The 15,276-nt window shown below is 37.2% G+C and overlaps 1 protein-coding gene across 4 annotated transcripts in view; it reads right to left on the bottom strand.

The window, feature by feature from the left end:
• LOC116606934 (prominin-1-A) overlaps positions 1-15,276 on the bottom strand; it is a 21,015-nt gene extending 5,739 nt beyond the window's left edge. For all 4 annotated transcript variants that reach the window (XM_048728583.1, XM_048728585.1, XM_048728587.1 and 1 more), the window contains exons 1-18: positions 15,117-15,276; positions 14,548-14,948; positions 12,633-12,691; positions 11,085-11,293; positions 10,321-10,441; positions 9,940-10,102; positions 9,112-9,392; positions 7,836-7,899; positions 7,072-7,148; positions 6,641-6,720; positions 6,160-6,312; positions 4,766-4,892; positions 3,115-3,215; positions 2,779-2,863; positions 2,315-2,464; positions 1,700-1,819; positions 650-733; positions 238-291 (exon numbers count right to left, since the gene is read on the bottom strand). In XM_048728583.1, coding sequence (XP_048584540.1) covers positions 238-291; positions 650-733; positions 1,700-1,819; positions 2,315-2,464; positions 2,779-2,863; positions 3,115-3,215; positions 4,766-4,892; positions 6,160-6,312; positions 6,641-6,720; positions 7,072-7,148; positions 7,836-7,899; positions 9,112-9,392; positions 9,940-10,102; positions 10,321-10,441; positions 11,085-11,293; positions 12,633-12,691; positions 14,548-14,779 — 2,160 coding nt within the window. In that variant the 5' untranslated portion in view covers positions 14,780-14,948; positions 15,117-15,276. The remainder of the gene's footprint in view (positions 1-237; positions 292-649; positions 734-1,699; positions 1,820-2,314; positions 2,465-2,778; positions 2,864-3,114; positions 3,216-4,765; positions 4,893-6,159; positions 6,313-6,640; positions 6,721-7,071; positions 7,149-7,835; positions 7,900-9,111; positions 9,393-9,939; positions 10,103-10,320; positions 10,442-11,084; positions 11,294-12,632; positions 12,692-14,547; positions 14,949-15,116) is intronic.

Below are 15,276 nucleotides of genomic sequence, written 5' to 3'. Positions count from 1 at the left end.
GGGTGATGATGATGAATTGTTTACTATTTTTATGAGGGTGATGATGATGAATTGTATACTATGTTTATGATGGTGATGATGATGAATTGTTTACTGTGTTAATGAGAGTGATGATGATGAATTGTTTACTAGGTTTATGATGGTGATGATGATGAGGATAATGGCTGTTTGTTGTTGTTCTTGCTGTTGTTGATGATTATGATGACAAGGAAGAAAAATTATAATCATTAGACATACCGAAAGATCACCTCCAATCGCTTTCAGGTCATTCACATTCTTTTCTATGTCATCCTGTGATACAACAAAGATATTATACAATTAAAAATGCACTGGCAAGTGACACGTGGTCTAATTCTTTTTCAATTACAGTGGCCATTGCACCAGTTCACTTCTGGTCAATTACATAACAATCTTGCGGGCTGATGGATCTGCGACCACACGCACAGTGTTTTGTCTTGTAATGCTATTGTGCAATTGTCGCTTTAAAGAAAACATGCAGTTGTCAGAGCTCTGAATGCAGGTGACATTGTTTGATTACTTACAGCTCTGTATGCAGGTGACATTGATTGAAAACTTACAGCTCTGTGAGCAGGTGACATTGTTTGAAAACTTAAAGCTCTGTATGAATGTGCATTGCTTGAATACTTACAGCTTTGGTTCTCATCTGTTGTGCCGTGTTCTTGTCAAGGTCTCGCAAGTCCTTGGCAATTTCTTCCGTCCTGTTTCCAAGTTCCTTAAAAAGACAAACAATATATTTCAGGCTATAAAAAGCAAAATTAGATTTCTGTTTAAGCATCAAGCTTTCATGCAGTTGCCTACTATCAAAAGACAAATCAGAGATTTTTCAGGAACAACTCTCCTCTTTCATACTCTTCTCTCATATATAAAAAAGAAAAAGAAAGATAAATTTAAAAATTACAATTTCTTGGACATTTAATTCTCTTTCTTGTCTCCAAGGTTTAATTTAGAGTGGATCTTAGGAGGGCCATCCTTACACGGCAGCCCTGGAACCTTGACATCACTAAGACCTGTATCCATGACTCAACCTTGACATCACTAAGACCTGTATCCATGACTCAACCTTGACATCACTAAGACCTGTATCCATGACTCAACCTTGACATGACTAAGACCTGTATCCATGACTCAACCTTGACATCTGTAAGACCTGTATCCATGACTCAACCTTGACATCACTAAGACCTGTATCCACGACTCAACCTTGACATCACTAAGACCTGTATACATGACTCAACCTTGACATCACTAAGACCTGTATCCATGACTCAACCTTGACATCACTAAGACCTGTATCCATGACGCAACTTTGACATCACAAAGACCTGTATTCATGACTCAACCTTGACATCACTAAGACCTGTATCCATGACTCAACCTTGACATCACTAAGACCTGTATACATGACTCAACCTTGACATCACTAAGACCTGTATCCATGACTCAACCTTGACATCACCAAGACCTGTATCCATGACGCAACCTTGACATCTGTAAGACCTGAACCCATGAATCAACCTTGACATCCGTAAGACCTGTATCCATGACTCAACCTTGACATCACTAAGACCTGTATCCATGACTCAACCTTGACATCACTAAGACCTGTATCCATGACTCAACCTTGACATCACTAAGACCTGTATCCATGACTCTACCCCAATGATAAAACCATACTTACATAGAGTTTGGTAGCAGGACCACCAGACTGATCATCTCCAGCTCTTGAAAAGTTTTTCGCAAGTTCATCCAGCTGAGCAGCAAATATTGTCAGGTTGGACTTGGTAATTCCTTTCCTGGTCTGTGAAAGGAAACATAATCATAATAGAAATTTCTATCAGCAGAATACAACCCTAACAAAACACCACAATCCACCAAACCTGTCAAAGTGGTCACGTCATGAACTGCACATCTATTCTAGTTTGTGGAGCAATTTCGCTTTGGGTAAGTTAAGTGTCAGAGCTCAATCACTCTTTCAGGTACTGTAGGTGACTACAGCATGTCAACACATCTTGCGGATTATGCAGGACGTATGTTTATTTGGATACCTTCTACTGATATAATATAAAGTCTTGCTCTGTTCGTAAAATGATAAATAAGCACCAGCAGAATTTGAATACTACTGTATTTATAATGAAATTCATTAGGCAACCGTCCCAAATCGCTAGGCCTAGGCATTGCCTAACAACTTGGTTGCCTAGCACCCATTAACATTTGAAACCATATGGGCCATGAAAACTTATGCAGATCAAAAAAGTTAAAAAAATACTAATGGCAATGTCAGTACTTCACTCACCTGGTTTAAAAAGGAATCAAAGTTAATGTCATCCACACCAGACTCGTTCAACTTTTTCAAGCTCTGACGGGAGTCATTATTGAGAATTTTTTGGTCAGTCAGATTCACTTTTAGGTTGTCCAACTCTTTATCGATTGTTTCTCCAAGAAGCTGAAAAAAGAAGGAAGTGAGGTTAACATTCTGGCTGATACACCCAATCTTTCACAGCAACGTTATGCCCTTGACTACTGGGTCCAGGGTCAGTCTCCAGTGCTGAGCGAGTCAAGTTTGCTGCTTTATTGCCACTGTTCTTAATTTTCTTTGGGGATCGCCGGCTAACATCTCTCTAAAGTTATATTGCTAGACATGAGTCGAATGGCAAAAATACAAGAAGGTTGTCACATAAAGGATAAACTTTTTCACAAAAATTCATTTTTAATTGTTTTAGTAAGAACAAATGTTTAGTTGCGTGTATACACACTCACCCTCTTAATATCAAACTGTTCAGATATGTTGAAGAGACTTTCGATTTTTAGAGCTTTATAGGCTGGCATGTTTTGACGACAGTTACTACAGGAAACAATCATCATCATCATGTCATTATCACCATCACTATTCATCATCATCACTAGGAATGTTTAGGGCTTTATAGGCTGGCATTTATCACGGCAGCTACAAACACCTCTAATCATCATTATTATTAAAAGACTTTAATCTTGATAAAGTGGGGTGTAATGCAATGTCATCACTCATGGAGATCATCTGAGAGTGCACCATGCATAAGTCTAACCACCATTTTGTTTTCTGAAGTGTGTACCTACCTGAGGACTTCTCCAGCCTTTATAGAAACAGATTTATTGCCACCTAGAATCCCACTAAGGGGGAGTTCACCAGTTTTGTAGCTAGCAGGATTATCAATAACCTAAAAATTCATACACAGTAGTTCAAAAATTAATCAGAGGGTAGGCAAGACTAGTTTACAGTAGCTTAAAGATCATACCCCGGTTCAAAACAACTTTTGATGAATAAAACTCAATTATTTTATGAGTGCAAAGTCGAAAACCTTTTTATTTGGTTAAAACCTCATTTTTTAAAATTTTACAAGACACCCTGCTTTTTGGGCACTCGATTTTACAGAGTCCCCTCTCCGTAAAGCCTAATAACAGCTAGTTACAATAAGTGAACATAGGGGGGGGGGGGGGGGGGGGGTTACCTTACAAGAAGAGTCAAATTACAGAACTCATATACTGTAGTATCAGTAGTATAGTATCACCCTTTGCTGCCTTCGCTGACGCTTTTAAAAGATCAAACATGGCCATAACTTGTATAGTTTTTGGCTGTTAGCGTTTCCTCGAACGAACTCAAAAAGATCTTCCATTCTTTATTTTTCTTACGAGTGAAATCCAAGATGGTGGTCAAGCGTGCTATCAAGTTAAAAATTTCAAATTTTAACTTTTTAAAAAATCACCTAGCGATTTGGATGAAAAGATCCAACGCCATCATTTTTATTCTAACTGTAATTTGGTGTCTCTGAAAGTATAAGTCGAGGTATAAGTCAAAAGAGTATTGAGGAAATCAATATTTTAGCCAAAGCAACGATAATATTCTTGTTTGTTTGTGAAGAATGCGGTAGCAGAATAATGCTGTTAACGACTTCCGGCGGATACGCGAATAAACATCGTAAAGAAATAATACTCACGTTAAAAGAGAACTGCAACGATTTTCTATCTTTATTAGGGGTTTATATGGGTCTGTTGATTTGTAACTGAGCCCTAAACGACACAATTTAGCCTAAGATTTTTGTTTGTAGGACCTGGTAGCAGAATATCGCTGTTATCGGGCCGACTTTCGGCAGTAAATTACGCGAATAAACATCGTAGAGAAATAATTCATACGCTAAATTAGGTTTCCTCATACATAAGAGTTTTATTCCTTTCTTTGTTTCTAGGTACGAAATTTTTTTTCATAACAACCCCGAAGTCCGTAAAAAGGCGGTTTTGATCACTAAACGAAAACAAAATTAAAAAAAAAAAAACTTCAAAGGTGCCCTTCGAAGAAAGGGTCTCTACCATCTCTACGCTTGTGGTATTATCAGAACCATGCCGAGTACATGGTTCTATCTGTGTGGGGCGATCGTTCTCTGAGTAGGGCGATCGTTCTCAGTCTGATTTGGGGGCGGTACCCTGGGACGATCGTTCCTTATACCGTTTTGCCTTGACCCTGCTTTTAGGAATAAACAGTAAACATACTGTAAGTGACTACACAGTCTACTTAGATTCCTATACTGTATGTAAATTCTTATGCGCCCAAGAGTTTATTATAGTGGAGATTTACAGGTGGAATTACATGACACCCGAGATGCAATTATTATTTTGTTGCGTGACATTTTACCGTGGAGTCCACTTGTCAACCCTTGAACTTCTCTCTATTATTAATGATTTTGTGAATATAGTAAAACTATAGACATCATACCTCCTTCCAAATGGTGTTGGACTGTATTGGCTCACACACTATCCTCTGGAGTGGAGAGCCAATCAGAAAGCAAATGGTTGTGACCAACATGAAGAACCAGGAAAAGATAAAAGCAAATCCAACAGCCCTGTAAACAAACCAAAACAGCAATCAATTGTTAATGTGTTTATGCACAAAAACTGTTATCTAAAATGGCGAATATGTGAGTATATTAATTTAAAACCAGGGTACTTTTTCTCTTCATTTTATGCATATTATAAGAGATTTCCAATATAACAGAAACCCAAAGATCCCAGCTAGACCCTAGCCTGCTTGCAGAGGTTTACCCTCTGTTTTTTACTATGTTTACCCAATGTTTTTCACTGTTTACCCTTTGTTTTTCACTATGTTTACCCAATGTTTTTCACTGTTTACCCAATGTTTTTCACTATGTTTACCCAATGTTTTTCACTGTTTACCCAATGTTTTTCACTATGTTTACCCAATGTTTTTCACTGTTTACCCTTTGTTTTTCACTATGTTTACCCAATGTTTATCACTATGTTTACCCTTTGTTTTTCACTGTTTACCCTTTGTTGTTCACTATGTTTACCCTTTATTTTTCACTATGTTTACCCATTGTTTTTCACTATGTTTACCCAATGTTTTTTTACTATGTTTACCCAATGTTTTTTTACTATGTTTACCCAATGTTTTTCACTATGTTTACCCTTTGTTTTTCACTATGTTTACCCAATGTTTTTCACTATGTTTACCCAATGTTTTTCACTATGTTTACCCTCTGTTTTTCACTATGTTTACCCTTTGTTTTTCACTATGTTTACCCAATGTTTTTCACTATGTTTACCCAATGTTTTTCACTGTTTATCTAATGTTTTTCACTATGTTTACCCAATGTTTTTCACTGTTTACCCAATGTTTTTCACTATGTTTACCCTCTGTTTTTCACTATGTTTACCCAATGTTTTTCACTATGTTTACCCTATGTCTTTTATTATGTTTACTTTACTATGTTTGTTTTAATGTTTTTTTCTTTTGCTATGCACCATTGCAATGCCCCAGGGGGGAGACGAGGGGATGAAACAATGCCTGCTGTTAAAACTAGTTAGCTTGTTTGCAGGCATCCACTTAGTATTTTCTGCTATATTGTTTACCAGGTGTTTTATGCAAAACGATCTAAAACTACCTATTTTGTTAATAGTACCTTGTACCAACCCTGTATACCAAACTCGAGAGAAATCCATTAACCTGCCTGTCCACCCGTGGTATGAAGCTTACGGAGTACCACTCCTAAATGCCTGCAAGCAGTCTAGCTGGACTAATTTATGCAAGTTCTAATATTAAAGTTTCTATTTTCGACACATGCATATGAAGTAGCAACTTTCTAGACTTACGCCATAAGACAGTTTCCACCCATATTAGACACGGACCCACGTGTAGTTGGAGTGGCCTCTTTGTCATAGCCGCAGATGCCACACATCAGACCTAGCGCCATCATCACAACAATGAGTAGAAACAGGCAAGCCGCTCCTACACCAGCGTACCATCTACAGCAGGATAAATAATAACAATAATATGTAGCAAGCCGCTCCTACACCAGCGTACCATCTACAGCAGGATAAATAATAACAATAATATGTAGCAAGCCGCTCGTACACCAGCATACCATCTACAGCAGGATAAATAATAACAATAATATGTAGCAAGCCGCTCCTACACCAGCGTACCATCTACAGCAGGATAAATAATAACAATAATAAAATACATATTATCCACATAGCATCTACAGGGAGATGAGATAAAATGATGGTAAAGTATATTCAGCCTCTCTGTATATAGAATAAAACCGAAACAACAAGCTCCTACTTTAAATACCTGTACTTATCATATTGTTTGACAAGATCTGTGTAGTAATTACTATCCGACTGTATGTTCTTTAACTGTTGTAGAACACCCTTAAGAAGACAACAGTGGAAAACAGAAATTAGAATAGAATCTTTTTTAAATTAGCGACAAAACTTGAGGGAAGTATGTAGTTGCAAGCAAAGTGGGTACAGCAATGGGTTGCCTCAAATCCAGAAACAATAAGCAAATGGGTTGTATAAAACAAACAAACAAACAAACAAAATTGATGTCTGCTACTTGAGCAACAATTCTGATTGCTCGTTTGTGTTAGCTGATGGAAATGGATGCTTTTTGTGTTTGGTATTGAGTGAAAAATGGCAGATGGTTGGCTTTCTTGACCTAACAAACAAGAAGATGGGACAGGAGCAGGACATGAGGTGAAGACCACACGCAGTACTCACATCATCAACAGTTTTACGTCCATCTGTAAGAATTTTTTTAACCTGAGTTGTAGCATTTGCTATCATCTTTATTATATCTGTAAACATCAAGATAAACAAAAAGCACACAACAAAGCTTTACAAAAGTCTAGAAATGTACTTAAAGCTCCAGGTATAAAAACTTTTGTATTCAAGGAGTTCTAATTATAGAATTTAAATATTTGAAACATCCTTGTGAATTCCACTACAACATTTTGTTTTAATCTCTGTAACATTGTAAAGAGAGAGGGGAAGCATATTGTCTCCCTGGAAATTTTCAACCTTTTTCTCAAAGCATCTTGGAGTCTCAAGTTTCCCCTATAGTAAACATGTGCATTGTAAACATATTATAGTAAACATTTGCATTGCCTTTCAGACACTGTTTTACGGACAATCCCTACCAGACTGCAATGCAAAGAAATGACTGAATATAGTTCCTGTATCGAGCATCCATGTATTTCATAAACCAAACAGCACATTATTTATATTGTTGGGATGTGTATTGGGGGGGGGGGGAATTGGGGGGCTGATTGTGATACATATTTTCTTCACGGTGTGGCCAATGCTACTGATACATGTAGATAACATGGATGGCTATTGTACATGTCCAGTACCTCCTCTTTTAAAAATCAATAACTCAGTCAAGAATGGAGCTTAAAAGTATCATGTCAAAAACAATTCTTATTAGTTGTCACCCATTAGAGGGCTACACATATCACAGATGAGAGTGCTGAGTCTGCACTCACCATTACGAGGTCCACTTGTTTTGTTTATCATGGTTATAGGAATGTCTCTAACAGTTTGCAAACCCTAAAAGAAATAACATCTCTTAACAGAACATTACAAACACATACCAATTGGGCTCATTTCTTTTCTTTTTCATGAATGCAGCCCCTTAATCATACTTAACTACTGCTAACCTTGTGGGGACCAAGAGGGGAAATCTGCCAAATACTGTGAACTAATCCATAGACTTATAATATACAGTATATATGCTATTGTTTATATTATGCAAAAACTAGTTACAGATGTGAGCTCTGATTGACAAAAGTTGGTGATTATTAGAGAAAACTGATTTATGCTGATTTCATCGGATTTAAATGGGGAAAATGGAATGCTTTAACAATTTCATACCTGTTAACCTCTGGAAATCTCAAGGCTTGAGAATTTTTGGGGGAGGGGTGGGGTGGGGTGTATTAGTTTTTTGGGAGGGAGGGGTGGGTATACCATAGCCATTGTTTGCCATATAGAAAGTTCTGGCGCAAAAATCCACTTATAGATCTCACAAGGGTGAGATCAATTGTGCTACGCAAGGAAGTTTTGTTTTAATTATTTTTAATAGAAAATAGTCAAAATGTCAATTTTCTATAGAATAAATTCTCGGAAGTGATAAAAATTGCTAAAAAGCTGGAGAGATTTGGTGCTCCATGCGGGAGAGCGGGAGAAGAGGTAAAAAATCTTGAGACTCCTGCCTAATGCGAGAGAGTTTACAGGTATGCAATTTTATAATGGTCAAAAATAATAAATACATCTGTAAGTATTTAAAAAATCTATCAAAATACCCAACTAGTTGTGCTCGTTAACCAAAGTATGTTTCACTCAAAACTGGTACCCGACTGCCAATTTTTCGTCTTTAATAAGACTTCTTCAGGGCACCTTAGTGAAATGCTGTTATGCGATTTGTCTGCTCCAGCAATTCAGTCTCTAACCGATTGACACATGGCTATTTTTTAGATGAATTTTCAAAAAAAAAAAAAAAAAGATAAAAAACAGATACCTCCCGCCCTATTTTGAGTCTGTTACAGCCCATCAAAGTTAAACACCGCTGCACCTATTCAGCAGTATCCTAGCTTTCCAACAGTGCTTTGCCTTCCCATCTCTAATCACTTGTCACTGTAAACAAATTGATGGTTGCTTGTAACGGCAGGTGCAGGCCGGTTGAGGTGTCAATGGGTTAAGACTGCAAATGGATGCATTTAACAATTAAGTTTTACTGAGTTACTAATTTCATTGTTTTGTCACCTCTTTTGCAGCCTTTTCAAAGTCCAGTTCAGACACTTCTCTGATGTTGTCTAGTTGGCTTTGGACATTATCGACAGCACTGAAGTTTGCATCCTGTTTTAGCTCGTTAGTGTTAATGTCACCACAGATACTTGGGTCAGAAGTATTCTTACAATCGTTCAAAATGTCAGTAAGATTATCACGTGCAACTTGCAGATCTGAAGACAATGTGGTTCCCATTTTCTTCAGATCGTTTGTGTTGTTCACTATAACCACTAACTGATTCTCCATGGCCTTTGTATCTAAAGAGTAATAGAAAGACATTTTCATCATATTCTGTACAGTACTGACAGAAAGTAATGCAACTGCAATTTGCACAGTTTATTCATTTGTTTTGCATGCTGCTGAACTGTTGGTGAATTTTCGACTAAAGCAAGGATTTTAGGCAAATGTGGTTCTAGCAGAACTTCGCCGAAATTTCCCTGTTTGTTTTTTTAGACTCTCCATCATGTTTATTTACATTACTTAGTGACATGGGATGCAATTATAATACACCCTTAAACAGCCTCTGTCTTTTGCCATTTTGTCATCCTACCAAAGCCATACCAAGTGTGAAAAAGCATCCATCGGCTGATAGGGGGAAGCCAATGCAAATATTTTCAATGTAATTTGGTAAATAAAGTACACATACCGTATTTATACTTTGTTTTTAGTTGTTGTTTTTTTCGAGATTTAAACACATTATGTGCCTTCCAATATTTAATGAAAAAAAAACCAATAAAGGTGTGGCTTCCAAGGGCTCATTAACTGGTAACTAATGATGGAAAAGAAGATCTCTCGATTACATACTCTGTGAGAGGGTTGCAACAGCCTCTATTGGTTTGAGAATGGCACTCTCTAGCACTGCAAGGAGGGGATCCCCGAGGTGTTCCTTCACCCCAGCATCACTAATGTCATACGACAGCTGGTCTACAGCAGTCTTGAAGTCTTTGTCTACGACATTATCAAATTCCTATAAAGTAAGCAACAACAGTATGTTCAATTCTCACAATTCATTATTTCATTTAATTTGATCAATTTGTAAAACGGGAATGTTACAATGGAAACCAGAGGCTCCGAGACCTTTTCGAGCAAAGCGAGAGTCCATTTGATCCCCGCCCCCTAGCATGCTAGGAAAAGCTGATATTCAGCCTCTGGAACCCAGGGTACAGGATGTTTGTTAAAGCTTACATTAAATGTCTTGTTGACAAATCCAACAGCTTCGTTCACAATCCCATCAATAGTACTCTTGGAATTCCCGACAGAGTGGCTCATATTGTCATTACAGACAAACATTAACAATACTCCAGCACTGCAAGAAATAAAAAACAGCATAATTATGCCACCTCAGGATGTCATCTATAAGTTTTTAACAGAGCAGTTCATTGGTGCATTAGTAATATATTCCTATTATTAATACTTTATGTCTGCATTATGCACCTACCATTTGGGGGGGGGGGGGGGGTGCAGGGGGGGCCTGTGGCCCCTCTCCCCTCCCCCAACTTCAGACAAAACATTTCGAAGAAGAAAAAGGTGGGAACTCAATTCCACACTTTTACCCTTAGCCATATATTTATACATCGTTGCCTCCCTATCAAGAGACTGAAATCCTGGATCTGCCCTGGATGAAGTCCCAAATCATAAGCTCTATACTATTTTACCATTCCAAACAAGGCAAGAAAATTGAATTCACATGGCAAAATATGCCAAATAGTACTTCTGAATTGGAGTTCCTAAACATTATTTTGTTTAATTTCTTTTTGTTTATGTTGTATGTTTATGTATCAAAAGCAATGAAAGTTCATTATCTCATTTAACATCAAAGAAATGGTCGACTGTAGCAGAAGATTATGTGAGCCACATAAAACTAGTAGTTAGATCACTAGCAATTTTTGCATTTTTAGCATCCAAGCACTATACAAAACCTGGGAGTATAATCAAAATGCTAATCTTACAACATGAGCAGTGTGATGATGCTGAGAATGACGCCAAACACTGATCTCTTGCAAGCGTTTCCTGGTAGGTCTTTCTGGGACATCTCGCCGCCGCAGTTGTTGCAACAACGGCAGCAGCAGAAGCAGAACCCCACAATGGGCATGATCAACATGAAGAGGACGCCAATGCCAGCACAGATGACAACACCCAGTGCGTATCCAGTAACAAACTGCAAAACAGAATCTATAGTTAAATAAAAATGACAGCACAAATATAAATGAAATACTGTATTAACACATGTATAATGCACACCCGCATATAATCCGCACCCAAATTTTCAAGGTCTTTTAAAAAATATCAATTTGGTTTGAGTCACAGGATTACAATTGTTTTAGTCTGAATACATTGGGACCCAAAAAAACATAAAGCTATGTGTAGATGGGCAACTTTTAGCTGACAGATCTACTGTAGTTATTTCTGTAACCAGATCATCATCATCTACTGTACAAAGACAGCCGTTTGTTTCACCTAACCGCCACAAACCCAGTTATTCACTTCCAATTCAATGCACTGTGAACGTAGTGCCCGCCGTGTAACAACAAATACTGTAAAACAAAAACAGACGAGCACGATTTTTCAGGGCACCTACGTAGCGACCTGAAGTGCTGATTTCAGCTAGAAAAGAGTTGTTTTTCATTTTGACCAGTATGCCTTATTCCATGCTCAGTTTTAACAAGAAAAGGGTAAGCAATATTTCCGTACAAAAATTTGTCACGATTCCAAAAATTTAGGCTGTCATTTTACCCTTGTTTTGTGCAACCGTGAGTCGTTTTTAAAGCATGCGCCTTGTCCCAGACTATTTGGAGGCACGTCTGCTTAGCCACAAATATAGTGCACGGCGCTTCCCACACTGCCATGTTTTGTATTGGGACTTGCAATCGCATGGAAAATGTTTCACCGCCCTTACAATGTTGGAAAAACTGGAAAAAGGTTCACAGGCGCTGGTTGTTTTTTGATTGTTTGAGTGGAGTTATTGATTTGAGAAATAATCTTGCTGCAAAAGGGGGGAAAAATAAACCAGACCAGCAAAAAGTTTGTAAACAAAAGCGTGTGTGCCATTTCAAACCAGAAGCAATGTTTTACCACCTAAATTGTGAGTGCGCTTGTCAGCGTAGCAACCAAGGTCACATAACAACCTAAGTTCCAGACACCCTTAAGCCAAACCTCAGGCCGTAGGCTCTTAATGTTCTTATATGTTCTTATTTATAGGTGTTTACTGTTTGGCAAGTTGTGAACTCATGAAATTCGAAGAATTGATGATAACGATTTACCTACCGATGAAAATACGTACAACACCACTCAATGAGGTAACAGGAAGCTTGTTCTTGCTAAACGAAAAACTTGTGCTTGCATAATGGAAAGGTAACAGATTAAAAAGGATCTTTTCAGGCAGTTTCTCTCCTGAAAACTGCTTTAGAAACAATGATTGCTTAACCAAATGCATCATTTTTGTGGCACATGTGTGCACAGTAGTGCAGCAGGCTGTGATGTGGTACTGTAGCCCTTACCCTGTTTACTGGGTCCTCTGTCAGTGGCTTATTTTCTGATATAACTTCCCTCATGATTTCTGATGGAATAATAAGATATAGTTTTTTAATACTCAGTCATATCAGTCAACATTAGGAAATACTTGCATTTAAAAATACATTTAATTAACTATTTTAGTATTTTAGTAAAAGGGAATTTGTACCTCTGTGTCTAATCAACATTATCATTTAATTTCGTGTAACATAACATTATCAAATGCACATAAATTTGAACTGTGACCATAGCCATAGCTATAATATTTTGTCTTTGGGGAAATGCACATCATTTTCTTTCATATGTAACTTTCAAAATTAACCCTCTACTAGGAAGCGAAACTGCCCCCAGCCACCCCTCCCCCTAGATAGCTTTCATGTCTGGATGGGTTGCCTGTGGATAATTCTTACACCAATACTTGTATTTATTTTTTTATTATATTTTTTTTTTTTGGAGTTTCATAATAATAGCAGAGCTCCATAGATATAGAAATATGGTATAGCTTTGCGACTTGGTTTTTGTGGTAATTGTACGGGTACCCTGTGGTGTCACAATCAAACCATCCATCCATCCAGTCAATCATGCAACTCCCAGGCCCCAACTGGGTCTCATGCTTTTACATGTTTTTACCCCCTCCCTTTTAGTGCTTCAAAGTTTGTATGTTCACAGAAAAAAAGAGAATTATATTGAATGAGAAAATATATGGATTCAGCAAATCAAAACGTAGCAAATCACATAGCAAATCAAAACAGAAAGGTAATGTTAATAAGTATATTATTATTATTTAACAAGAGAATTTCTCATAATATAAGTATATTATTATTATTTAACAAGATAATTTCTCATCGGCAACAAGAAAACACAAGTTCGGCACAATAATTCAAATTCATTGTAAGATAACGTTAAATTAAATGACGTTTCCGTTATATTTCTTATACTTGTCAAGCTTTTGGCTTCAAAATAAATGTGAGCTTGGTTCATTGTCAAAAGATTAAAAAATGATTGATATTCATCACCAGATAAGATTATACATGTAAAAATGCACTGCAGGGATTAGAAGAAGGGGATTGCTATGGGCTTATTTGCTCAACATGTTGGTTCAGATTTCTTTTATGGGATGTTTTCAGGGCCTATATAAATACAATAAAATCAAACAATCCTATGACAGCTTGGGACATTCAAACATTTCTTGATTCTTGTTGTTTTAGTTTGAGTCAGGCTTTTAGTATATTTTGACACTAAATTATGGGTCACCAAAAACTGGTACAGTACTCGACTCTGACACTAAATTATACAGTAAAATACAAAAAGAATAAAAAGAATAATATGAAAAGAGCAAAAACTGTCTCAATATCTGCCGACACCGATAATAGCCCAGAATAAAAAATAAGCAACCACTGAGACGAAATGAAATGAAATGAAAATATCAATTAATGAAAAAACAGTAAGACAGGCAGAAGTAAGATAAACCGTTGTAAATAATTGAAAGCAGCTCTATTTGATATCTCTTGGGGTTTAGAATAAAAAAAAAAAAAACTAATCATTTCACACATACAGTACAAACATCAAATGCAAATTCTTAATTTCAATGGCAGTTTCTTGACATTTACAGTAAACAAAGGGGAAATAATGCATATAATTATGTTTTGAATATTTAATACTTTTATAAATAAAGATTGTTAAGACCCGAAATAGATGAGGCAAAGGACAGTAAAATGTAAGCTATGGACCCTGTTTGGGTCGTGTAAAATGAGTTCGTCAACTTCGAGCTATATTCAAGCGCCTATTGCTTCGTATCTTCCCGTAAAACTACGGCGCTACAAAATGGCTGCCTGAGAAACACAGTTTCTGAAAAACGCAGTGAAAAACAAGATAACTAGTTATTATAAGCATATGTCTTACCGTAAGGATCTTTGTTCAGTACTGTGTTTATGAAAGACACGGATAAATCGTACCATGGCTGAAGCCCTCTGTCGTCAAATTTTAAGTTTATATTACTTTTCCATTCTTCTTCTTTGGGAATGTCCCAATTTATCTTGCTCCCATTAACAGTATTTGCAGCTTTTGCAGCAGTAAAAAGACCAACTATACAAGCCAGCAACAATATCCATCTTGACACTTCTTGGGTTACCATCTTGTGTTGAAGGGTTCTAAAATGAAGAGTTTTCGTCCGTCGCTCGTACTTTCGATTACAACGACTTTCCTAATTCCAGTTACGAAAAAGATGCGTTTTCTTGAGCTCTAATAAAAGTTGTACTTTACTTGCGGGCTGGAATTAGCATCCCATATAACGATGAGGTATTCTGTAACGAGGAAATACGTTAGTACTTAGAAAAAAGGGCACAAATTATACCGTAATCTCAGTCAGTTGGATCGAAATAGCTGAATAATTTTCAAGGTTGAACTCAGACACGGCACGACAGCTTTTCCGCATGAAAATAAAAAGCTTCCTACAAAAAGTTTCAGCTCACCACAAAGGTTAAGGTTCTTTCCTATAACTTGTGTTACAACCGCAGCCAGAGTATTAAATACTTCTCAAACAAGAGCATAAGACAGAAACACACTCGTTGATGGTATAATTTGCGAGCTCTACTGATCATATCTCAATTCTCAGAACGGGTCCCATGACGT

The sequence above is a fragment of the Nematostella vectensis genome, chromosome 6 (genome assembly GCF_932526225.1).
Source record: "Nematostella vectensis chromosome 6, jaNemVect1.1, whole genome shotgun sequence".
Lineage (NCBI taxonomy): Eukaryota > Metazoa > Cnidaria > Anthozoa > Actiniaria > Edwardsiidae > Nematostella > Nematostella vectensis.
This window is presented reverse-complemented; position numbering and strand designations above follow the sequence as displayed.